Source organism: Xenopus tropicalis, chromosome 2 (assembly GCF_000004195.4).
Source record: "Xenopus tropicalis strain Nigerian chromosome 2, UCB_Xtro_10.0, whole genome shotgun sequence".
Classification (NCBI taxonomy): Eukaryota; Metazoa; Chordata; class Amphibia; order Anura; family Pipidae; genus Xenopus; species Xenopus tropicalis.
The window spans coordinates 27,967,797-27,994,291 of record NC_030678.2 but is presented as its reverse complement, the minus strand read 5'-3'; the positions used below and the strand labels follow the sequence as shown (position 1 = coordinate 27,994,291).

Below are 26,495 nucleotides of genomic sequence, written 5' to 3'. Positions count from 1 at the left end.
GGCGCGCGCCGGCGTCAAGGCGCGCGCCGGTGTCAAGACGGGCGCCGGCGTCATAGCGTGCGCCAGCATCAGAGCGCGCCCCCTTGCGACCAGGTGGACGGCCACGACGAGCAGGTACCTTACACTCTTCCACACTGCCCTCTTTACCCACTGCACTTTGCGGGAAGGGGGTGTCAGGAGATCGAGGGCTTAGGACATCAGTCAAACCTTCTCTATCATCACTGCTGGAATGAGGTAATCCCCTGCTCCCTCAGCTGCCACCATAACAGAAGGTCCCAAATTAGGTATAGGGAGACAGAAGAGGTACCTGCCCCATATCAACTCCCCCCCCAACACCATTGGTATGTGCCTCTTTTGCCTACCCCTAGTTCTGGCCCTGGGTGTCCCTTCTACATGTTAGCATTATATGTTATGGTTGCATATGCTGATGGGGCTGGGGTCCCCGCAAGAATAAAGAAGGCTAGTACAAGAAGAATAAAAAATAGTTGTTTTGAGGGCCTCTAAAATATATCATCCAAATGGTCATTTAAGCTACTGGTTGCTAGGGTCAGTGCCCACTCTTTTATTCCAATTGGTAGGGGCAGATTTATGAAAGTGTGAAATTAGAGCTCACTGCAGAAAAACTCACCCCATTCCATTGGTTCATATGGGATTTTTAGGAGTAGAAGAGTTTTTATAAGATGGTCAACTTTCACCCATTGTTAAATACGCTTCCAAAAATAGAAATCAATAGAAAGTGGGTTTTTCTGCTGTGAGCTTTAATTTCGCACTTTCATAAATCTGCCCTAAATTGTTAACAAGAATTAAGATCAGGGTATTTTTTTGTAGGGGGGGACCCGATGCACGTTAGTTACGGTGCTGATAAGGTTCCTCTTTAAACCCTGGGAATAAGACATTTATGATAACCCAGTGTTAAAAATGCTTGTCAGTCCCCCACAGGCCCCCAGCAGCCACAGCTGCACCCCTGGATCCTGGCATGTTATTTATGATTATAAAGCAGAGACATCACCTACAGTAACCCAGGCCAGGGACCCAGTCCTGCTGTTTTTAAGAACTTTACTTCTTGGCCAAACATTACCCTAACCAGATCATCTTCTTTCTACTGATCTGGAACCGGCTGACTCAGAACCGCACGGTGCAAATGAGCAGAAGCTAAATCAGCAGATGGACAGAGCGATACTCTTTAGCTTGCCTTTTACATTTCTGCCCCATAAATTATGTACAACCATTTGCATACAAATTGCAAATTTAGTGCTGATTTGGCAACATTTCCCCTTAATTCCAACACGCTGCTGGAACTGACTGGTGACATGCCATCTCACTTTACAATAACAATCTCAGGCCTAAAAGACAAATAGTCTGCCATTTATATGCAGATGAAACAATAATTCATGTCTCAGCTGGCATTCGGCTCCATTAGTAGAAACTGCTGCTTATAGCATATTATTATTATTATTATTTTTAAAACAACTTGGTGATAACTGTTTTAACATAAAGAGAAATCACAGAACAGATTAGAAGAACATTAGCACAGAGCTGTTTTCCAGTAATCCAGGGTCAGAACTAGGGGTAGGCAGAAGAGGTATGTTCCTAGGGGAGAGGGGCACTTTAGTCTGCCTGCCCCTATTCCTATACACACACACAGGTAGAAAAAGTGCTACCCACTTACCGTGCTGTCCAAAAAAGCTAAGCAGAAATAATAAAAAATGAAGATTAATTGCAAATTGTTATAGAATAGCACTTCCTCCAACATATTAAAATGGCCTCCTATGATTCTGACTTCACGTGAGCTAAATGGATAGGTATGAGATCACAGTGGATATATCTGTATAGAACTGTCTTTGGGATAAAATATAATGCATATTTGTGTTAACACTATGGGGGGAATTCACAAAAGTGGTGATATTGAGACAAAATAAAAGTGGAGATAGATTTGTCGGATTTTCCACCTAATTCACAAACCTCTATCTCCACTTTTGTGAATTTGTCTTTTAAACAGACAGTTTTCAGATTGTCATTTTTCCTACATTTTTTTTATGAATTTGCCTTTAGCTGTTAGTAAATCTGTCGGTGCCATCAAACCCAGTCCCACAGCTACAGGAGCCTTGGGATACAAATTTTACCAGCAGGATTTTGCATTTCATTTGCCATTTCACTTTGGGGCATTTTCCTGAGGGGTAATTTTAGTTTGCTCAGGGAAATTATACATAATTTTTTTCAGGACAATCTGGGCTTTCTAATGTTTCCTATATTTCTGTGTAATTCCACTTCTGTAACAAGATTTAAGGGTCTAAATACCTTCTTCTCTAGCCCCTACTCATTACTGGGCAGCAGCAATCCGGCCCCAACACCAACATGCCCGGTGAATAGAGGTCCAACAGGACTAGGGCCCCCCAGGTTTTTATCCAGTGTCCTGTTGGGCCAGTCCAACCCTGTACCCCAATATCCCAGTTTGGGTGCCAGTGTGTATGTGCCACCAAGATGGCTGCTGGGAACAGGTGGGGGCCAATGCTGTTAAGCAGCTCTGTAGTTCAGGACATGCTATGGGGGCACAGATAAGTTGGGGCAAATGTCAGTGAACTGGTTATAGAGGGGGCACTGCTGCTAACTAAAAATTTACAATATATTCACACAAAATGTTATTATTGTCTCATTAATTAAGCTAAAACTGGCAAAATCATGCAAATGTGAGGTAAAAACTTTTTATATATAAGATAGAAATTAAACTTTTTTTAATCAGTGTTTTACTTGTTTATAAAATGTAATGAGGCTTTTTGCACGTATTGTTCTAGGGTTAGACAGAAACTTGTCCCCTAACAATAGGCTGCTAATCCCCATTAATATGTTACTGATCCCCCAAAGGGGCCCCTACCTTAGGTGTGAATTGGAGACTGGGGGAAACAAACAGCAGAGCTTAGAGAATTGATCTGACAGAGTTACACTGAGCTTTACTCCATTTTGAAAATGTCGGGAAAAAATGTCGTTAAAACGTTGTATAAATGTCGTTTAAACGACAAATTCACAAAAGTGTCTGTAAACTGTCTTTCTTTCAGCAAAAACAGAAAAGTGGCGGTTGAGTCGGAATTTAGGCGGATTTCTGTTTGTGAATCTGGAGAAAGTGTTTTCCACCAGTTTTTCCACCACTTTTACTCCAAAAAAGGGCTATCTCCACTTTTGTGAATTCCCCCCATTATGAGTTTTGCACAAAATGGTCACTTTAGTGAGTTGCCAATGGCTGGTACATTTAGAGGGTTTCATGTGGGGTTCGAACCAAGGGAATGGGGCTGATGGCATTGAGGTTGGTCAAAACTGGACAGGTGACAATCCTAGCTCTATCTATATTCTGTCTGATGAGTAAATTCAATCCATTAATTACAGTACAGGATCTGTTATACAGAAACCAGTTATCCATAAAGCTCTGAAATACAGCAATGCTAATTGAGAAAAACCATTCCACATTTAAAGAGCAAGGAAAGGCTTAAAATAATACTATTTTCTCCCCAAAATTTCCTTTTAACTTCACAGTATCACGGCCGCCATCTTGGATTTCCAAACATCCGTGCTCGCACCCCCCCCCCCAGGTCACCACACACCTGTGTGTGTCAGTGAAGGGGAACGGAGGGGAGCGCGCCGTCTTCTGAATGAATGAAAATCAGGAAAGCGCATGCGCCGCCTAGAGTGGAGCATTGCATTATGGGAATCCTCTTTACCCAGCTCAGCGTTTTTTCTGCCTATTTGGCTATTGATCATCTGAACAGGTGAAATATGGGGAGACTTAAGGGCACTATTGAGACAACTGAAGGTATGACTGCAGCTTGAGATTAACTCTTTAGTAGCCTTTCCTTCTCCTTTAAAATTGATTTGCTTTTTCATTCTGTAATAAGTGAGTATCTTAATATATAAATGTTTTTTATTTATTGGCCAGATTATTGTTTGGGTTTCACAAGGCTAAAAATGAAACAGACTGTTGGGACCCGAACAGGCCTAAAAACTTTACTGTTCAGGTCAAAGCCAAAGTTTCCTGCACACTATTGCATGCACTGCATCAGAGCAGCCTATGCTGCGTGTTGGTACTGGCTGCAGCTAGTGAGACAGCATGTATGGAGGCATGTAGCTTTTTCATCCACACCCACAGTTTTTCATCCATCTTAGTGCTTTGCTCTTGCGCTTGTAAATAAGCAGACCCCGACAGGCAATCTGTGGGTTCAGGCAAATGCCAGAGGGGCTGCTGTAAGGTGCCATAGACACTCACTATTTATTGGGCTGGTGGGGGGCTGTTTGGGCCTCTCTGTAATTGAAATGCCTGGGCCTGTTTTGAATCCAAGTCCGGGGCCTTGTGATATCCCTCTTGCAAGATTCTTTGACAAACACTGCCGTAACCTCCAGCCCTGGTGTTTGCGCAAATACACAGGCCTGCCATCTGAATAAACATTTATACCTTCCAACTAAAACGGGGATGGGGGTTTGAGTAATACTGACCCAATTACTGCAAGTCATGGAATCTTCTCAGTCTGCACATTATTCAGTGGAATGCTGACAGATGTTTAGGCTGTGGGAGCAGCAATATGAAAGGTTACTGATAAGAAGTGTTTATTAATTACTTGGGCTTTTTCCATATTCCCTTTTCACTATCACAGGCTAAACTTGTTAGGGGTAATCAGGCTACTCAGCTTTTAGAAAACACATCACATCACGGATGCACACGTGCTCTCTCACAGGAACACACACTCTCACAGGGACACACACTCTCTCACAGGGACACACACTCTCACAGGGACACACACTCTCACAGGGACACACACTCTCTCACAGGGACACATACTCTCACAGGAACACACGCTCTCACAGAGACACACACTCTCTCACAGGGACACACACTCTCTCACAGGGACACATACTCTCACAGGAACACACACTCTCTCACAGGGACACACACTCTCTCACAGGGACACACTCTCACAGGAACACACACTCTCACAGGGACACACTCTCACTGGAACACACTCTCACAGGAACACACACTCTCTCACAGGGACACACACTCACTCACAGGGACACACACTCTCACAGGAACACACACTCTCTCACAGGGACACACACTCTCACAGGAACACACACTCTCTCACAGGGACACACACTCTCTCACAGGGACACATACTCTCACAGGAACACACACTCTCACAGGGACACACACTCTCTCACAGGGACACACACTCTCACAGGGACACACACTCTCACAGGGACACACACTCTCTCACAGGAACACACACTCTCACAGGGACACACACTCTCTCACAAGAACACACACTCTCACAGGAACACACACTCTCTCACAGGGACACACACTCTCACATGAACACACACTCTCACAGGGACACACACTCTCTCACAAGAACACACACTCTCACAGGAACACACACTCTCACATGAACACACACTCTCACAGGGACACACACTCTCTCACAAGAACACACACTCTCACAGGAACACACACTCTCTCACAGGGACACACACTCTCACAGGGACACACACTCTCACAGGAACACACACTCTCACAGGGACACACACTCTCACAGGGACACACACTCTCACAGGGACACACACTCTCACAGGGACACACACTCTCACAGGAACACACTCTCTCACAGGGACACACACTCTCTCACAGGAACACACACTCTCTCACAGGGACACACACTCTCACAGGAACACACACTCTCTCACAGGGACACATACTCTCACAGGAACACACGCTCTCACAGGGACACACACTCTCACAGGGACACACACTCTCTCACAGGAACACACTCTCTCACAGGAACACACACTCTCACAGGGACACACACTCTCACAGGAACACACACTCTCACAGGGACACACTCTCACAGGGACACACACTCTCTCACAGGAACACACACTCTCACAGGGACACACTCTCACAGGAACACACTCTCACAGGGACACACACTCTCTCACAGGGACACACACTCTCTCACAGGGGGACACACTCTCACAGGAACACACGCTCTCACAGGGACACACACTCTCACAGGCCCACTATCAGAACCTGGTTCTGGGTCTGTGCTGGGCCAAGCTTAAAGAGCACCCATGGCAAGCCACCCTCCATCACCCCCCATTTGTTGACGTCTGTGACTCCTCTGCCTGCCCATCACATTGACAAAAAGCCAGCATTTGGATGAACCAACATTGAATATCCTCCAGGGTGCCAGCTCTTACCCCCAAACATTGCCCAAACTAGGGGTAGGCAGACAGAAGAGGTACCCTTGATGCTGCCCCCCTTAACCGCTCCGCGCTTACCTCTTCCATGTCGGAGCGGGTCCTGGGGGGGGCCTAGTTGCGAGTGCTCTCTGCACTAGAAGAGCTGAATTTCCATTAAAAAAAACATAAATTTGGCTCTTAAAGTTACCAGAAGGGACTTTTTGCTGCCCCTGGTAACTAGCCACGAGACAATGCTCCCACCTTGCCTCGCAAGGTGCTGTATGGCATTAAGTATTTTTTTGTCGTTGTCCTAAAATAAATATAAATATTCTGTCCAATCCTGAGTTTCTCTGTTCAGTATTTGTTCTGTAGGACAGACTTAGCCAATCTCCAGGCATTTGTAGCTATGATAGTTATGTGCCTACGAATTATCATTTTTTGTGTGTGTATTTGGGAAGGGGGAGAGTCACATACCAGAGAGAGGAAAGGTCGCACATACTCAGCTGCAGATGAGGTTATTCCTTCAGAGAGGGTGCAGCTGATCCCCAGGAAAACAATATGTTCCCCATATTAGGCTGGGATCGGTCCGGAGCAATGAGGTCACCTTAGATAAATTCCCCTGAAGACTCTGAGTTGGGATTGCCACATCCACACATAGTTCTATTTATCCTTAGTGAACTCTGTGCAACTTTCAAGGCATTTTATCATGTTCTCTTCTGCACGAACATATTTTATTTTCCAGTTTAACTGCAGAGAACATTTATCCACTCATGTGGCCCCAGTGAGGAAATTTATTCTGAATCACCCACCTGCTAGTCCCTGGTCCCTCAATTAAAGTAATAGTCAGAAAAAAAAATTCTCTGGCATTCGTGCTCTGGATGTCAGAGTATCATGATGTGGGACATGTCAAACAGGCAGCCCCGTGCCCTTGAACTTCAATATCCCCCCTTCCTTTACCACAAACTGCCAAATAAAATTTGAATCCCTATTAACCCTTGGAGACAATAAATTAATCCGTAATAGCAGATTCAAACGTTACAATAACCGCACGATGATAACTAACCCGTACGCAACTAACTAACCCGTACTAACTAACCCGCCACCCAACCTAAAGGGGTTACATAAACCAACTGTCATCACCTTGAGGGATCTACAACCACAAAGACCATAACAACTAGTTTGCAATAAATAAACCTTGGGCCTTAGTCCTCACCACAGGCGTAACTAGAGTTTTGGGGCCCCCTGCAGAGGAACTTTTGTGGCCCTCCCCCACCTATTGGTCTTCTCACTGCAAACTATGCACTAGTCACTATATCTTCCCTATCCAGCTTGGCTCCCTACCTATTTCCATTTGGGCACAGCTACAAACATCCAGACTCCAGCATGCCATTATGCTTTCAGACTGCAGATGGGACTAACTGGGTGGTCACAGCAGGTGCCCCTCTAGAGCCAGAGTAACCCCTGTGCCACTTGACTTGTGGGGACCTTAATTACACCACTGCCCCCCACCTAGCAGGCATTTCTCTGTAAAAGCCTCTAGCCACCATCATACTGTAACCCTTTGCTACCCTAGGGTTGGGTGGGAGACACTCCGTAATGATTCTGACAAAATGGAACTCGCACCTTCACGTGCCACATAATTTCTGGTCCGCATCCCATATTCTAAAGTTAACCACTGCATCCCCTTTACTAGCCCCATCATAGGCCCCTCTCTGCCCACACTGCCAGGGGGTTTCAGTAGGGCAACAAGGACAGGTAGGAACAGAAGGAAATATTTAAGATAATACTTATGGAATGTTGTTGCCACATAGTTGCCCCCTTTTATCAATTTAATTAAATGTGGGATTGTTCATGCAAAAACAGTGCCCCTCTGTAGAACCAAAAGAGAAACTGGAGGCACATGGGGGGCACTAGAAAAGCAGCTGCATATATAACTAAATCTGTACATCTCCACGGTCAGTGCAAAGATCCAATTCACTAAGTACCCAGTCCAATAAAATCCCTTGATGGTCGTGCCCTCTACTCACTGCACCTTGAGCTCTCAGAGAAGATGGATCACTGTTGTGACAAATGTACCTGCCAATATTAGTGGTGCCTGTGTGTTCTATAGTTTTGGATTCATTATGTGAGGCACCTTTTATATTATTTATAGTGACAGAGAACAGTGTGGATACGTCAGCTTTCCCATAATTAACCCTAACAGTGCCTGAATAATCATATGCACTGCTCTTTATAAAGATGGATTAGTCATTTATTGCAAGGGAACTGGAACTAGAAACTAAATATCCCATCATATTTATACACAGTTGTCCAACTTGGGAGGCCTGGGACACAACCCTAAGGCTTTTCTATGGCCACCACAGTTGGTCCCTGGAAAATGTTGTTGAATGTCTTATTGGATAATTAGCCTGCTACATGGAAAAAGCGGGACTGTGCTGTCTTACAGAAACCATTAAATCTATAGTAGAAAATTCCTTTTGTCACTCTGCCCTCTGCTGGTCAAGCCGGTAACTTACTTGGCGGATATTGTTTTGTAGTTGTGGTTCAAAAACTATTATATTTACAATTTTTTCCTAATATACTATACTGGAAATCAAAAAAATATTAGGATTTCTTATGAATTATCAAAATAACTATTTAGTATATTTTTGTTCTTTAATGTAAAGATTAAAGTAAGTAAATATCGTAATGATTCATTGGAATAAAAGTGCCAAATATCTTATGGGTTAGTGTTGTATAGGGCTTTTTGGATCACCGCCTTCCTCACTCCACATGCTTTTCTACTGTAACTGTAGATGCCAAGATATTTGGTCATCACCAATATTTTAAATATTATTTGACCGCTGTCTGTGAGAGCAGAGCATCCACAAACATAATGGCTGGGCTAAATTGATATTTAAATGCATTTTAGGACTAATTAATGAAAATGGCCTTGTTGTTTTTTTGCCCACAATGTGCCAATATTTCCCAGCAGATGCTTGTAATTCTCTGGTCAGACACCTGAGTGTAATGGTACCGCCCAGTCCAGACTGGGATTCAAAATAGGCCATTGAATTTCAAGTACACAGAGGCCCAAACAGATCCCCACCAGCTCAATAAATATATGTATGTATATCTTTATTTATAAAGCGCTACTTATGTACGCAGCGCTGTACAGTAGAATACATTAATACAAACAGGGGGTTAATAAGATAATAGATAAATACAAAGTATAACAATAAATACAAGATACAGTTACAGTTGCAATAAGTTATGAGTCAAAGACATAAGAGGATGGAGGTCCCTGCCCCGTAGAGCTTACAATCTATATAAATAATGTCTTGGCATCTAACAGCCCCTTTGGCATTTGCCAGAATCCACAGAGTCTTGGCCTGGGTACCATATATGTAGACCACAGGGGTATTTTCCTGCACCTAAAGGGAATGTAAGTGACTGAGATCTGTATTATTACTGGTTCTGTATAGTGCAGCACATGCACATGATTTATACTCCCGACTAAAACAGCGCCACCAAGTGACACAATTATGGAAGCTGTGAGCGACTTTCTTGGCTTGACCAATCAATTAATTTCCTACAGACCTGTAATTACCCAAACCCCTGTATCCAGGCTTAGTCTAGAAACACAGGATGCTTTTGGATGATGACTTTGGGAACAGTGTTACTGGGCCCCAGAGCAGACTCATTTTGGGGCCCCTAAAATGTGCAGAGGTTGGCCTGTCTTACCAATATTTATTTAAATTCCTAATTAATTAGGTTCTCATGAGGACCCCTATACCTTCTGGGCCCCCTGCAGCCACAGGCCCTACTTCATCTATAGTTACGCCCCTCCCTGGAAACATTTTAGGGGACACTGATGCTTACATACATTCAATGGAAATGGTACAACATTGCCCTATATTAAGTTGTTTTATTTTGAATACTCCCTCAAATTAGTACATTTTCACTTTTGGTTTAACAACCCTTCTAATATAAAAAGTACTTCAGACAAAATAGCTTCGCAGTTTTTGGTTGCCAATTTTTTTTTTATTTGAGGAGATTTATTCGTCTCCTGAATTCCCTAAATTCATTATTTATAGAAATGCAAAAAAAATTTGCGGGGGTTTCCCTAATAAAATAGACTGTTTTGTATGTAACAAGCAACTGTATTGTGCTATTTGATATCTGGGCTTTCCTAATCTTTCACATCTCTATGTTACATCAGTGAATTTACAAAATCCCTTGAATTATCCACTTGAACAGCCATAGAGCAAACTTTCCAACACATAATGGTCATGTGATCCGCATTATGACATCACCAGTGTTGGTAAAGCCCCCAGGCCAGATCCCTGCTTATCTGTTGTGTGACATTATGACATCACAATGGGCAGTGTAGGGAAGCTAGCATAGCGCAGGTTCCTGCTCATTTCACACAGAGAATGATGGAGAGAGGAGTGTTATTTTTAGCTCTTTTTTTCATTTTAATCTTTTCAAATTTTCAAACTAAAGCTAAAGGTAAATTTTGTTTTATATTACAATAGGAAAGATATAGCTATGACCTAATATTAGTCTAATAGCTAAGCACATTTTATATTACTATATAACACATTATGTAGTCCAATTAATGTACATTATCTGCCTATTAATGATAAATACCAACAATTTCCTATTATTATCCTCAATATTAATCAGATTGTTATACCTATAATATTAATATGAAACTGTTAAAGTAAAGCAGCACAAATATTAATTTTGCCTCTTTTTTAATACAGAATCCAAGAAAAAATTACAGCATGAAGCAGCTCTAAAGATTACTGGTAGGAATTGGCACTGATATCTTAACAGTATATTTCATTCATATTGCCCACAATATAAACTTTTATTGTGTTTTTTTATTGTAGAATCCAATACGGTATCACCTACTTTAGATGATAAAGATGATGAGGATTATTTTAACAATAATGATTATGCAGCTGATAATAAGGATGATGATAAGGCCAAGAAAGATGAAGGCACAGGTAAGATGAAATTGTATTTATTATTCATTTTTATACTTTACTTTCAGCGCTACCATTTAGCCAGCACATATTGTCATACATATGGGTTTGCTGTTGTAGACAGTTTTGGCTACCAACAATTTTTAATAAAACCTTTGTAGGAAAAACATCTATAGCTTAAAATCATGGAGTGTGAGAAATGCAGGAGTATTGGGCCCTAGAAAGCAATATTCTTGCTCAGTTGGTCCCATATTACATTCTTTTATACCCCCAGAAGGGCAAACATGGTTTCCAATGGTTACTTTGGAATGCATTTTGTCACATGTATATATATATATAAATACAAAGGGAATGGGCATCATTTATTTAAGAAACACTTATTACAAATATTTTTATTGTAGAATCCAGCAAGGCATCATATACTGAGAATAAAGAGGAAGATGATGATTATTTTAATCGAGATGATTATCAGGCTAAAGATAAAGATGAAGATGACAATGAAAAGGAAAGAACCAATATAGATGAAGATACCGGTAAGATGAAATTGTATCTATTATTCCTTTATTATTTTTTACTTTCAGTGCTACCATTTATCCAGCACATATTGCCCTATATATTATATTGCTGGTTCGATGCTCTTGTTCTTGTGTCCAGGGCCGGAACTAGGGGTAGGCAGAAGAGGCAGCTGCCTAGGGCACAACGATTGGGGGGCGCCAGGCAGGAGCCTCTCTTGCCTACCCCTAGTACGCGATCAGCAGTTGTGCACCGCGCCGCCCCCCGTGCGGGAACTGCACATGTGCGTCAAAACACACGGGGGGTGCGCAATGTAGGTGCAGGGGCGAGGTAGCCGACCGGGGGGTTGCCTAGGGCGCCCAGTCGGCTCGGCCCGCCCCTGCTTGTGTCCATCAGTCCTTGTAATAATAACTTTATCATGTTTTTGTGTTTTAAAGGTGATGAATCCCGGTTTTTCTTCGGAAAGAAAAAAGTCCGTACAGAAGAAGGTAAAATCATTTAACCTGCTTTATAAAGTCAGTTGGTTCCGGGGCTATGCTTAGTGCATTAGGGATAATTAGTGGCTCTATGGGGACAGCAGTTCCCTACCGCCTCTTGTTATTTTTACACTGTATTTATTTCTAATATTCTCTTTTCTTTTCAGTTTTGATCAACGCTACATTCGCAAAAATAGCGCGGAGTGAACGGGAGCATTTTGTTATTGTAATGGTATCCGCAATGGGATGCGTACTCATTTTCCTGAGCTTACTGACCTGTGTCGCATTTTGTAAAATATATTTGAAAAAACTGTAAGTATTACCCCAATTACTTGTGCCATTTATTTCTGTTTCGCCAATATGTTCATTATTGTTCCTTTTGTCTTTCCTAACACAGGAAGAATGATGTCATAGCGGCAGAGGAAGGTAAATATCTATATTTATTTTTAAAATTTCCTAATAGGGAACTATGATTGGGCATTGTGATTCTAACACTCTCCTCTCACAGGGCGTGCAAATGCCCTCACACAGGAACTACTGCAAAATAATGAAGACCCTAAGAAGGAAGATAAACGGCAAATGATCAGGATTTTTGGAAAACTGCCTGCTGCTCTGAAAACTTTTGGACAATTGCAAAAGCCTTTGGATACAAATAACTAATTTAAGAGAAAAGAAGAATACTCGGGCAACAATTGCTCTAAGAAGCCCATTTAAAACTAGGTGCCCAGACTGATGCAAAAATGGGTGGGATTTGGGAGGATTGATGCAAAGTCTGGGCAGACAGTGGCCATAAGCAGCTTTATTAGTCCATATGGCACCCCTGGCTATTGGGCATGGAACAAAGCTCTGTACAATGGAAATAAGAAATAAAAGCTTCCATGTACTTCAACAACACTTCTGGTTTTAATAATCAGATTTTATTTTCAAATACTGACACTGGCTAACACGGTACTACAGTTTTTGTTTTGTGATTTTCAAATACTAAAACATATTAAAATATGAATCATTTGAAATAAAATGTTAAAAGTGTATTTGTGTTTATTACTATGCAGAAACAGTGCACTTAATTTAAAGGAGATGTACACCTAACAAAAAACTACTTCCTAATCAAAGAAAACGGGAATTCTTAGCTACTCTAAAGCATAACTTTATTAAAAATATCAATTGTTATTAAGTTGTCAGCAGATTTGCAACTGAAAGCAGCTTTTTTCTGTCCTTTTCTGCACTGCAGGTTCTAAATCATGAAGCAATGCCAGAACTAGCCTTGCATGCTTCTTTACTACTCCGACGAGCAGATAAGGGAGGTCAGATCGTTATACTAAACAAATCAGATTACATATCTGAGGCCTATAGACAACTTGCAGATAAAGATACATACTTACCCTTAGATAGAAATCCCACATATGCATACAAGTTAGAGCTTGATACATTGTTACAAGAGGCTCTGAATTTCAACATCATAGATGAGAAAATCATTGCTTTTATCAAAAATGATACACCTAAATCGGCCATCTTTCATCATTTACCCAAAATACATAAAAAAGAGAGACCTCCATTAGGCCGGCCGATTATAGCAGGTATAAGCTCTCTAGGCGAAAATCTTTGTGAATTCATAGATCACTTTTTACAGCCACTAGTTTTGAGACTCCCTAGCTACCTTAAAGACAGTGGTCACCTATTATATACTCTTAATAAATATCAATGGAATTCCACAGATTTAAAATGGGCCTCAATTGATGTTACTTCCTTATATTCATGCATTCCTCATACTCTTGGCCTACAAGCCATTGAATATCACCTTTACCAATATAGCACATATGAACCAAATTTCATCACTTTTTTACTGCAATCTATACACTTTCTTCTTACACATAATTATTTTTATTTTGATAATAAATACTATTTACAATGTAGAGGCACGGCCATGGGTGCCAAATTCGCACCTTCCTATGCGAATTTATTCCTAGGTTGGTGGGAGGATTTACACATTTATAATGATATCAATCCATTTTCTGTTCACATTCAATATTATGGACGCTATATTGACGATATCATTATGATCTGGTCTGGCACAGAAGAACAATTTAATCACTTTGTTCAACACATTAATACTAATAATTATAATTTACAGTTTACTTCTGAAATACACTACACTAGCATTAATTTTTTAGATATTACTTTGAGCACATTCAATCAATCAGTCACAAGCACAATTTTTCGCAAAGATTGTTCAGCTAATACGTTATTAGAAGCTACATCTTGTCATCCGAGGCATTCAATCTGTAATATTCCATATAGCCAATTTTTACACATCAGACGTGTTTGCTCTGAAGATACAGAATTTGTATCTAAATCCACTGATCTATACCATAGATTAATAGATAGGGGGTACTCTAAAAATAAAAATAATATCATTAAAGCCTTCGAGCGAGCTGCATCTGTAGACAGATCAAATCTTTTTGACAGATATCATGTGCAAACCAAAAAACTTCTAAACGTAAGAAATATGCAAAAAATAAGGATAATGAACCCTTGACATGTATTTTGACCTATAGTCCCCAACAAAAAATGATAGAAAAAATTATTAACAATAATCTAACCATCCTAAAAACTGATCCTATTCTAAGACAAATACTTAACAATGGACATAAATACATCACTCGAAAAACTGAATCTTTAAGTAATTTACTGTCACCAAGTTTAATCCACACAAAAAAGCCCACAACCACATGGCTATCTACAAAAGGGTGCTATAAGTGTGGATCTAGACAATGTATTACCTGTAATTATATACAAAAAACAGATTCATTCACCTCGTCTATGACTATGAAAAAATATCAGATAAAACATTTTATCAATTGTAACACCAAAAATGTTATTTACCTTCTTACTTGCACTAAGTGCATGAAACAATATGTTGGTCAGACAGGTAGAAAGCTCAAAGATAGGATAAGGGAACACATATTGAACATTACTAACGTTAACAGTCTTACTACTGTTGCAAAACATTTTTTCGAATGTTCAAATAGATCCCTGTCTTTTTTAAAAGTTACAGGGATAGATAGAGCTATCCTTAGTCCTAGAGGGGGCGACATCTCCTCAGTGTTAATTAGAAAAGAAACAAAGTGGATTTTCTTCCTAAAAACCATATGGACTCAACTACGATTATGATGTTACTTGCTATGTATAATTACCTAAATCTAGCTTTTTATGGTTATACACAAATCGATTGTATATAATGCCTAATATATCCCTATGTGAATTTATGACTTTTTATCTACTTTCCCTAGCCAAATGACCTATCGGTCTGATTGGCTGATTGCAAAGTTTACCTGATTGGTCAATCTGTCTTTAAATATGGTGTATTGTGTTTAATGTATTAAGCCTATGACTAAGTACCCTATTGGTATGAAACGCGTAAGGCTATTTGTTTTTACATATGGATAAAATAAAATTTATACTTTTTTAACTTAACTATTTTTCTACTGGCTGCATTTTTCTACTTTTGCAACAAATAATTCGGAGTGCCTGCCTATCTTCATACTTGATTTCCTGTGATGGCTCCCTGTGCTGAATGGTCTGGGGCATGAGCACCCGGACCCACCGTCACTGTGGGTAAGAGCTGTATATCCACAAAAAGTGTGATCACATTCTATTGTGTTTTGATGCTTCTTTACTTGTCTATCAGTTAGAGCAGTGTTTTTCAACCTTTTTTGGGCCAAGGCACACTTGTTTCATGAAAAAACTCACGAGGCACACCACCATTAGAAAATGTTAAAAAATGTAACTCTGTGCCCAGCAGCAGTGCCCCCCTAGTACATTGGTGCCAAGAGCAGTGCCCCCCTAGTACACTGGTGCCCAGCAGCAGTGCCCCCCCTAGTACATTGGTGCCAAGAGCAGTGCCCCCCTAGTACACTGGTGCCCAGCAGCAGTGCCCCCCTAGTACATTGGTGCCAAGAGCAGTGCCCCCTAGTACATTGGTGCCAAGAGCAGTGCCCCCTAGTACATTGGTGCCCAGCAGCAGTGCCCCCCAGTACATTGGTGCCAAGAGCCAGCCCCCCTAGTACATTGGTGCCCAGCAGCAGTGCCCCCATAAGTCAGTGTGCCCCGTGGCCCCCCCTAATACATTGGTGCCCAGCAGCATTTTACTCTTCGGCGGCTTCAGCAGCATCTTCCCCTCACGCGCGCCGCCTCTGCACTTCTGCCTACACGCGAGCGCACATAGGCCCTTTTATAACGTTGCGCCCCGTGCGTACTGACGTCACCCGTACACACGGGGCGCAACCAATGACAGGGCCCGGATTTTATTAAAGGGGAAAGTAAAAATTGCGGCCCTGCCTACGGCACACCAGGCAACATCTCACTAGTGTGCCGCGGAACAGCGGTTGAAAAACGCTGAGTTAGAGATTAGTATGGGGTATGCACAAAGTAAGTAGGGAAATTGAGACAAAATAGGAGAATATTTAATAGTAAAAATATTTATTATTTTAGCTGATTTAAGTCTATAACCAACATCAGCTGTACATAGCTAAAGTGCCCTCTGGAGGGGGCTGTTTTATGCATTATAAGTACTCCCCTGCAAGCGTATAGTGATTCAGGATTCAGTATTGTATTCCCGTTTGTTCAATTTCTGCAACCCTAGCAGCACAGCATGTGAATGTCAGCAATGAGAGATTATATAAGAAAGACAAGCAATTATAAGCAATAATAACAGCGAGTTAGCCTCACAGTCACTCTGCTTTTGGGCTGAGCCTAGCAACCACTTAGCATTGCGTGTTATTTTTTTAATCTATGGTCAATCTCCGAATGGGTGGGTAACATCCCAAGAGCCTGTAGGCCCCACACTGTCCTGCACTCTATGGGTTACAGGCTCAGCCCTATAAAACTTAAAGGGTTGGATGCCTATGGGAATTTAGGCTTTATTGCTTAAAGTACATAATATCCTATGATTTATTGTAGATCATGAAAGAGGGAGGTAATATCTTCAGTATCATTTACTGCTGATATTAGGATTTCTTTTCCCAGCCCCAGCCTTGGGTGGCATTTTCCCGGCTATGCTGGTCAGATGGTGACCCTAAGAGAAACCCTTCAGTATATTATAGAAGTCGTATTTGTATTTTGAACGACTTTCTTCTACTGGCGTAACCATGCATTACTGGGCCCCATAACAAAATCACCTTAGGGCTTTCCAAGACTTTGGGGCTGATTTTTCGTAGCGTTAAGTTTTAACGCTACGAAAAATGCGCAACTTTTCGCGTAAGTTTTAACGCTACGAAAAATGCGCAACTTTTTACGCAACTTTCGTAATGGATACGAAAAACTCGCGTTTTTACGCAAAAATCGAATTGGTAACGAAAAATTCATACAGAATCCGAAAAAATCGCAAAACATACGAAAAAGTCCCAAAATGTTCGTTTTCAAGCCGGAACTTTTCCAATTCGGGTCGGATTCGTGGGTTAGTAAATCAGCCCCTTTGAGTAGGTGACCTATTTCATATATGGGTCTTCTAGTCTTTTTTGTCCTTCAAACGTTGCAGGCAGGCTTAGCAGAGACAGCTCCCTAGTTCCCCCATACTGTTAGCCCACTGTATGTCTGCAGGCCAAACCACTCCAGGCATGCCCCATTTTCCCATTCCTGATCTGCTCCTCTTGGGGTCACAAAGCAGACCATCCACTCATTCTAGGACCCCTACTTCCACTGGGCTCCTGCCAGAACTCCCACCTATTTCCCGCTTATGGTGTCTCTGGCTTCACAATGTAATAACTCTGCCTTATTATACTGTATGTAGCATAAACTTTGAGCTCTTGGGTGGCCAAATCAATCAAAAATTCACTTTTTTGATGACATCATCACATGGTCAGGAATTGACAGTTTCCACTTTTTTTAAACCCAGTGTAGACATTATTATACCCCATGTAACCCCGTTGATAATAGAAGGGAGTGGCAAAAGTTAACGTTAAGAGACCTCAATCTTCATGTGTCTTGTCTATCTCCCAAGATTTGTGGTGAATATTTATTTGATGTTCTACTACAAACAGGATGGGTATATTATACAAGAAGGTGGCAATGCATTTATACTCAAAAAAGGTGCTGCTAGTACCCATTGTAAATCAGCTCACCAAACTCAGTAGGTGGTCCAAGTGAACAGGCCCCAGACCCTCAGCTTAAGGAGTGGAAAACCACCAATACACAAAAGAAAAGGGGCCTCCAGGCACACTGGAAAGCTACAGGGCCACAAAATAAAAATCTTTTTTATGAAATTTAATAAAGAAGATTTTTACTTTTGTTGTGTGGCCCTGTGTATTTGCAGTGTGCCATGTGTTCTGGGTTATTATACATGAAACTGGCACCATATTTATCCTGACATGCATTCCAGGGGTATTATACATGGACCTGGCACAACACTTATCTTGTTATGAGTTCTGGGAACATTATATATATATGGAATTGGCACAGTATTTATCCTGCAATGTGTTGTAGGATGTATGTAGTGTATTTCTCTTTTGATGTATTCTGGGGTATTATACATTTATCCTGCTGGTATTCAGTGAAATTGCCACTGCATTTATCCTGCCATGTGTTCTTTGGCATAATACGTGGAATTGGTCTTTGATACCATAAAGGAATATGTGTAGAGAATGTCTTTAATTAGCCTCCCTAAACACTACATTCACCATCCGCCTATGGCTGAGATTTTTTCCCCCAAAATTAACCCTGTACTGTTGCAGTCAGATTTTTCTCTTCATGAAATTTTAAAATAAGCCTCTGTCCCATGCCCTTACATTAGAAAAGGGAACAAATAACAAATGATGTATTTCCCAGCAGATCCCATCCTCTGGCTGGATTTGCATCCTCCTTAGAGAGTCACACATCTGGAAAGTTATTTATTAAATATGTCATTGCTACGTTGGGCTTTTCCCCTTACAAAATCCAAACGAACATTGAATTAAACCTTCCAAGAGAATGATAATTATTGAGAAACCTTTGTCTGTGAAGAGCAAGCGCCCAATTACACAGGGAATCCAGTAGGCCAGATTTAGTTGGACTCAGAACCGCTCTGTGCGCCATCAAACTGGGTACTCAAAGGACCATAAAACAAAGGGTTTGCTCACTTTAACAGCTTCCTGAATGGGGCAGATTTATCAAAATATGAGTTTTGAGCTTAATACATACAAACTCCCGTTCTATTAATTCCTGAGGGATTTTTAGAAGTCCCTGGAAACATTTTAGGGGACACTGATGCTTACATACATCCAGTGTAAATGGTACAACATATTACAAAGTTGTTTTATTTCAAATTACAGCATTTTCACTTTTGGTTTAACAACCCTTCTAAAATAAAAAGTACTTCAGCCAAAATAGCTTCGCAGTTTTTGGTTGCCATTTTTTTTATTTGAGGAGATTTATGTGTCTCATGAATTCCCTAAATTCATTATCTATAGAAATGCAAAAAAAACATTTACGGGGGGCGTTTCCCTAATAAAAATTCCCTCCAACAGGGTTGTCATGTAACAAGCAACTGTATTGTGCTGTTTGATATCTGGGCTTTCCTAATCTTTCACATCTCTATGTTACATCAGTGAATTTACAAAATCCCTTGAATTATCCACTTGAACAGCCATAGAGCAAACTTTCCAACACATAATGGTCATGTGATCCGCATTATGACATCACCAGTGTTGGTAAAGCCCCCAGGCCAGATCCCTGCTCATCTGTTGTGTGACATTATGACATCACAATGGGCAGTGTAGGGGAGCTAGCATAGCGCAGGCTCCAGCTCATTTCACACAGAGAATGATGGAGAGAGGAGTGTTATTTTTAGCTCTTTTTTTCATTTTAATCTTTTCAAATTTTCAAACTAAAGCTAAAGGTAAATTTCGTTTTATATTACAATAGGAAAGATATAGCTATGACCTAATATTAGTCTAATAGCTAAGCTATATATTAATTGGACTACATTTTGTAGTCCAATTGTTGTACACTATCTGCCTATTAATGATAAATACCAACAATTTCCTATTATTATCCTCAATATTAATCAGATTGTTATACCTATAATATTAATATGAAACTGTTAAAGTAAAGCAAATATTAATTTTGCCTCTTTTTTAATACAGAATCCAAGAAAAAATTACAGCATGAAGCAGCTCTAAAGATTACTGGTAGGAATTGGCACTGATATCTTAACAGTATATTTCATTCATATTGCCCACAATATAAACTTTTATTGTGTTTTTTTATTGTAGAATCCAATACGGCATCACCTACTTTAGATGATAAAGATGATGAGGATTATTTTAACAATAATGATTATGCAGCTGATAATAAGGATGATGATAAGGCCAAGAAAGATGAAGGCACAGGTAAGATGAAATTGTATTTATTATTCATTTTTATACTTTACTTTCAGCGCTACCATTTAGCCAGCACATATTGTCATACATATGGGTTTGCTGTTGTAGACAGTTTTGGCTACCAACAATTTTTAATAAAACCTTTGTAGGAAAAACATCTATAGCTTAAAATCATGGAGTGTGAGAAATGCAGGAGTATTGGGCCCTAGAAAGCAATATTCTTGCTCAGTTGGTCCCGTATTACATTCTTTTATACCCCCAGAAGGGCAAACATGGTTTCCAATGGTTACTTTGGAATGCATTTTGTCACATGTATATATATATATATAAATACAAAGGGAATGGGCATCATTTATTTAAGAAACACTTATTACAAATATTTTTATTGTAGAATCCAGCAAGGCATCATATACTGAGAATAAAGAGGATGATGATGATTACTTTAATCGAGATGATTATCAGGCTAAAGATAAAGATGAAGATGACAATGAAAAGGAAAGAACCAATATAGATGAAGATACCGGTAAGATGAAATTGTATCTATTATTCCTTTATTATTTTTTACTTTCAGTGCTACCATTTATCCAGCACATATTGCCCTATATATTATATTGCTGGTTCGATGCTCTTGTTCTTGTGTCCAGGGCCGGAACTAGGGGTAGGCAGAAGAGGCAGCTGCCTAGGGCACAACGATTGGGGGGCGCCAGGCAGGAGCCTCTCTTGCCTACCCCTAGTACGCGATCAGCAGTTGTGCACCGCGCCGCCCCCCGTGCGGGAACTGCACATGTGCGTCAAAACACACGGGGGGTGCGCAATGTAGGTGCAGGGGCGAGGTAGCCGACCGGGGGGTTGCCTAGGGCGCCCAGTCGGCTCGGCCCGCCCCTGCTTGTGTCCATCAGTCCTTGTAATAATAACTTTATCATGTTTTTGTGTTTTAAAGGTGATGAATCCCGGTTTTTCTTCGGAAAGAAAAAAGTCCGTACAGAAGAAGGTAAAATCATTTAACCTGCTTTATAAAGTCAGTTGGTTCCGGGGCTATGCTTAGTGCATTAGGGATAATTAGTGGCTCTATGGGGACAGCAGTTCCCTACCGCCTCTTGTTATTTTTACACTGTATTTATTTCTAATATTCTCTTTTCTTTTCAGTTTTGATCAACGCTACATTCGCAAAAATAGCGCGGAGTGAACGGGAGCATTTTGTTATTGTAATGGTATCCGCAATGGGATGCGTACTCATTTTCCTGAGCTTACTGACCTGTGTCGCATTTTGTAAAATATATTTGAAAAAACTGTAAGTATTACCCCAATTACTTGTGCCATTTATTTCTGTTTCGCCAATATGTTCATTATTGTTCCTTTTGTCTTTCCTAACACAGGAAGAATGATGTCATAGCGGCAGAGGAAGGTAAATATCTATATTTATTTTTAAAATTTCCTAATAGGGAACTATGATTGGGCTTTGTGATTCTAACACTCTCCTCTCACAGGGCGTGCAAATGCCCTCACACAGGAACTACTGCAAAATAATGAAGACCCTAAGAAGGAAGATAAACGGCAAATGATCAGGATTTTTGGAAAACTGCCTGCTGCTCTGAAAACTTTTGGACAATTGCAAAAGCCTTTGGATACAAATAACTAATTTAAGAGAAAAGAAGAATACTCGGGCAACAATTGCTCTAAGAAGCCCATTTAAAACTAGGTGCCCAGACTGACGCAAAAATGGGTGGGATTTGGGTGGATTGATGCAAAGTCTGGGCAGACAGTGGCCATAAGCAGCTTTATTAGTCCATATGGCACCCCTGGCTATTGGGCATGGAACAAAGCTCTGTACAATGGAAATAAGAAATAAAAGCTTCCATGTACTTCAACAACACTTCTGGTTTTAATAATCAGATTTTATTTTCAAATACTGACACTGGCTAACACGGTACTACAGTTTTTGTTTTGTGATTTTCAAATACTAAAACATATTAAAATATGAATCATTTGAAATAAAATGTTAAAAGTGTATTTGTGTTTATTAGTATGCAGAAACAGTGCACTTAATTTAAAGGAGATGTACACCTAACAAAAAACTACTTCCTAATCAAAGAAAACGGGAATTCTTAGCTACTCTAAAGCATAACTTTATTAAAAATATCAATTGTTATTAAGTTGTCAGCAGATTTGCAACTGAAAGCAGCTTTTTTCTGTCCTTTTCTGCACTGCAGGTTCTAAATCATGAAGCAATGCCAGAACTAGCCTTGCATGCTTCTTTACTTGTCTATCAGTTAGAGATTAGTATGTAGTAATAGTAAAAATATTTATTATTTTAGCTGATGTAAATCTATAACCAACATCAGCCGTACGCTCCAGTATAAAAGCAATGTATATTAGCATGACTGATAACGTGGTTTGAAGAATATGTAGCATTTAGCTAAAGTGCCCTCAGGAGGGGGCTGTTTTATGCATTATGAGTCCTCCCTGCAAGCGTATAGTGATTCAGGATTCAGTATTGTATTCCCCTTTGTTCAATTTCTGCAACCCTAGCAGCACAGCATGTGAATGTCAGCAATGAGAGATTATATAAGAAAGACAAGCAATTATAAGCAATAATAACAGCGAGTTAGCCTCACAGTCACTCTGCTTTTGGGCTGAGCCTAGCAACAACTTAGCATTGCATGTTATTTTTTCCCATCTATTGCATTTAATAAATAATTGAAAATTACACTTTTCAATTAAATGTCAACTTATTATACTTTTTTATATATGCAAAATAAGGCTATCACTGAGTTTTAGAAACAACAGCCCTGTGCAAAGCTTGTGGTCAATCTCCTGCAGTGTGTGGGTAACATCCCAAGAGCCCGTAGGCCCCACACTGTCCTGCACTCTATGGGTTACAGGCTCAGCCCTACAAAACACTACCTTCTTCCTATAGGTTCCATCTTCCCAGTACAAACAGGGGTGTATACCCTACAGCTATTTTCGATTTTTTTTTTCGTAGCGTTAACACTTGCGTGCAAAGTCGCGCCTTTTTAGTAGCGTTAAAACTTAAAAGGCGCGACGTTTCGCGCAAGTTTTAACGCTACGAAAAAATCGCAACTTTGTGCAACTTTCGTAAAGACGCCGAAAAACTCGCGTTTTTACGCAAAAATAGTAAAGACGCCGAAAAAAATCGCAAAATTACCGATCATTACGAAAAAAACGCAATCGGACGCATTCGGCCCGTTCGTGGGTTAGTAAATGTGCCCCTGTGTCATCTCCTATGTATTATTGTAGTTTATCTGCAGGGCCAGCACATGAAAGAGGGAGGTAATATCTTCAGTATCATTTACTGCTGATATTAGGATTTCTTTTCCCAGCCCCAGCCTTGGGTGGCATTTTCCCGGCTATGCTGGTCAGATGGTGACCCTAAGAGAAACCCTTCAGTATATTATAGAAATCGTATTTGTCGAATAGTTTTGAACGACTTTCTTCTACTGGCATAACCATGCATTACTGGGCCCCATAGCAAAAACACCTTAGGGCTTTCCAAGACTTTGAGTAGGTGACCTATTTCATATATACTATTTCATATATGGGTCTTCTAGTCTTCTTTATGTCTTTCAAACGTTGCAGGCAGGCTTAGCAGAGACTGCTCCCTAGTTCCCCCATACTGTTAGCCCACTGTATGTCTGCAGGCCAAACCACTCCAGGCATGCCCCAATTTTCCCATTCCTGATCTGCTCCTCTTGGGGTCACAAAGCAGACCATCCACTCACTCTAGGACCCCTACTTCCACTGGGCTCCTGCCAGAACTCCCACCTATTTCCCCCTGATGATGTCTCTGGCTTCACAATGTAACAGCCCTGACTTTCCTCTGTTCATTGACCGTATTTATCCTGCCATGTGTTCTGGGTTATTATACATGAAACTGGCACCATATTTATCCTGACATGCATTACAGGGGTATTATACATGGACCTGGCACAGAACTTATCTTGTTATGAGTTCTGGGAACATTATATATATATAAAATTGGCACAGTATTTATCCTGCAATGTGTTGTAGGATGTATGTAGTGTATTTCTCTTTTGATGTATTCTGGGGTATTATACATTTATCCTGCTGGTATTCAGTGAAATTGCCACTGCATTTATCCTGCCATGTGTTCTTTGTTTAATACGTGGAATTGGTCTTTGATACCATAAAGGAATTCGTATAGAGTATGTCTTTAATTAGCCTCCCTAAACACTACATTCACCTTCCACCTATGGCTGAGAGTTTTCCTCCCCAACATTAAACCTGTACTGTTGCAGTCAGATTGTTCTCTTCATGAAATTTTAAAATAAGCCTCTGTCCCATTTACATTAGAAAATGGAATATATAAAGATATTATGTGTTAGATTCATCAAAATGTGAGTTTTGCGCTTAATACATAAAAACTCACCTTCTTTTAATTCCTGCAGCATATACTTATCAATGGGTGAAAGATAGAGTTCACCATTTGCTAAATACAATTCTAAAAATCCCATAGAAATGAACAGAACATGGATGAGTTTTTATGTATTAAGCTATAAACCCAGTCAGGAAGCTGTTACAGTGAGCAAACCCACAACCCATCTGTAGTACAGTAATAACCGGCTCTAACTCATCATTTCTTATTGCTACCCTCTTTGTTTTATGGTCCTTTGAGTACCCAGTTTGATGCCGCACAGAGTTGTTTCAACTAAATCTGACCTACCGGATTCCCTGTGTAATTGGGCACTTGCTCTTCACAAACAAAGATTTCTCAATAATTATCATTCTCTTGGAAGGTTTAATACAATGTATGTTTGGATTTTTGGTACATTTTGGCAATAACCCATAGCAGCTAATCAACGATTATCTTTTGTCAGCCAGTTGCAACAATGAATGCAACAATTTGGGTCACATTTGCTGATAAATGACCCCTAGTAGATGCCATGAGTGGATATGTGTTTTGTGGATGAAGTTGCACAGTTGTGAACCAATGGAAACCAATGTGGGATCAATGGGGACTACAATATAATTCTAACATAAACTCTGCAAGGCAGAGGGAAGAATGTGAAGAGCAGGACTCATTGCGCTGCAGACTAATGCACACTTTTCAGCAACGGTTTGTTTTGGAATATTATAGTAATTAGAAGACTATAAATGGGCAGAAGTGATTTAAGGTATTTTAAAGGGACAGTATACATCTTAAACACCTAAAAATAAGCGTAATAAGCAGGACGTATTGAAACAAAAATTCATGTTTTCCTGTTTTGTTGCCATTATGAAGCACTCATTTGAAATCTGGCAAATTTTAACTGACCTCACTTCCCTCTTCCTATAAACAGGACAATTTGTTCAGAGCTCCCTATTATCCATTTCTAAGCAGCAGTCTTTGAGCAGTTCATTATCAGAGGTTTCTCAGTGGAATGGTAATTAGTTTTGAAGTTCTGTGGCACAGGAAGTGAAATAGATATTTCTTAATTAAACCAATAGACAAAAAGTATGTTTGGCACAAGCCCTATTCATTCATTTATTCATTCAAAAGAGTTGTCTGACCACTGACCAGCTTCAGCATCAGCATCATTATGTAGAGATAATTCATTTGGTCAGAATGATGGCATTTTATGATATATCAAATGGTTGTTGATTCTCTTCTGTAAAGCCGCATTTATTTGCATATTTATTGGGTTCCGAATCAGGGGTTCCCAATAAGGCAGTAAAAAGGACAGATCATCCTGAGAGTTATAAAGTGCATGTTAATTTGCTGGCTACCCAATGGATTCATTATTCTGTAACCTGGCTATGAGCTTAGGGCAGCGATCCCCAACCATTGGCTCAGGCGCATCAAGTTGCTCCCCAACCCCTTTGATGTTGCTCCCAGTGGCCTCAAAGTAGGTGACTATTTGTAAATTTCTGGCTTGGAGGTAAGTTTTGGAAGCACAGAGACATGGTTTTACTCCAAGCAGAGCCTCCTGCAGACCAGCAGC

The 26,495-nt window shown here is 40.5% G+C and overlaps 2 protein-coding genes across 2 annotated transcripts; both read left to right on the top strand.

The window, feature by feature from the left end:
• The first annotated feature begins 1,759 nt into the window (after positions 1–1,759).
• LOC116408590 lies at positions 1,760–12,903 on the top strand. The gene is made up of 7 exons (XM_031896192.1): positions 1,760–1,785; positions 11,041–11,213; positions 11,594–11,725; positions 12,143–12,193; positions 12,349–12,493; positions 12,579–12,607; positions 12,690–12,903. The coding sequence occupies exons 1-7, from the start codon at positions 1,760–1,762 to the stop codon at positions 12,839–12,841; spliced, it is 708 nt and encodes a 235-aa protein (XP_031752052.1). The 3' UTR covers positions 12,842–12,903.
• A 1,202-nt stretch (positions 12,904–14,105) lies between these two features.
• On the top strand, positions 14,106–22,488 carry LOC116408589. The gene is made up of 7 exons (XM_031896191.1): positions 14,106–14,245; positions 20,372–20,544; positions 20,927–21,058; positions 21,476–21,526; positions 21,682–21,826; positions 21,912–21,940; positions 22,023–22,488. The coding sequence occupies exons 1-7, from the start codon at positions 14,106–14,108 to the stop codon at positions 22,172–22,174; spliced, it is 822 nt and encodes a 273-aa protein (XP_031752051.1). The 3' UTR covers positions 22,175–22,488.
• Positions 22,489–26,495: the final 4,007 nt, after the last annotated feature.

Excerpts from the sequence above, each read along its gene's own strand:
- LOC116408590 (XM_031896192.1), top strand. The coding sequence starts at position 1,760 with ATGGCCTCCTATGATTCTGACTTCAC. Across the intron at positions 1,786-11,040 it reads TCCTATGATTCTGACTTCAC|TATATTTCATTCATATTGCC; the intron begins GTGAGCTAAATG and ends ATATCTTAACAG. Across the intron at positions 11,214-11,593 it reads CAAGAAAGATGAAGGCACAG|AATCCAGCAAGGCATCATAT; the intron begins GTAAGATGAAAT and ends TTTTTATTGTAG.
- LOC116408589 (XM_031896191.1), top strand. The coding sequence starts at position 14,106 with ATGGGTGCCAAATTCGCACCTTCCTATGCGAATTTATTCCTAGGTTGG. Across the intron at positions 20,545-20,926 it reads CAAGAAAGATGAAGGCACAG|AATCCAGCAAGGCATCATAT; the intron begins GTAAGATGAAAT and ends TTTTTATTGTAG. Across the intron at positions 21,827-21,911 it reads AAAATATATTTGAAAAAACT|GAAGAATGATGTCATAGCGG; the intron begins GTAAGTATTACC and ends TTCCTAACACAG.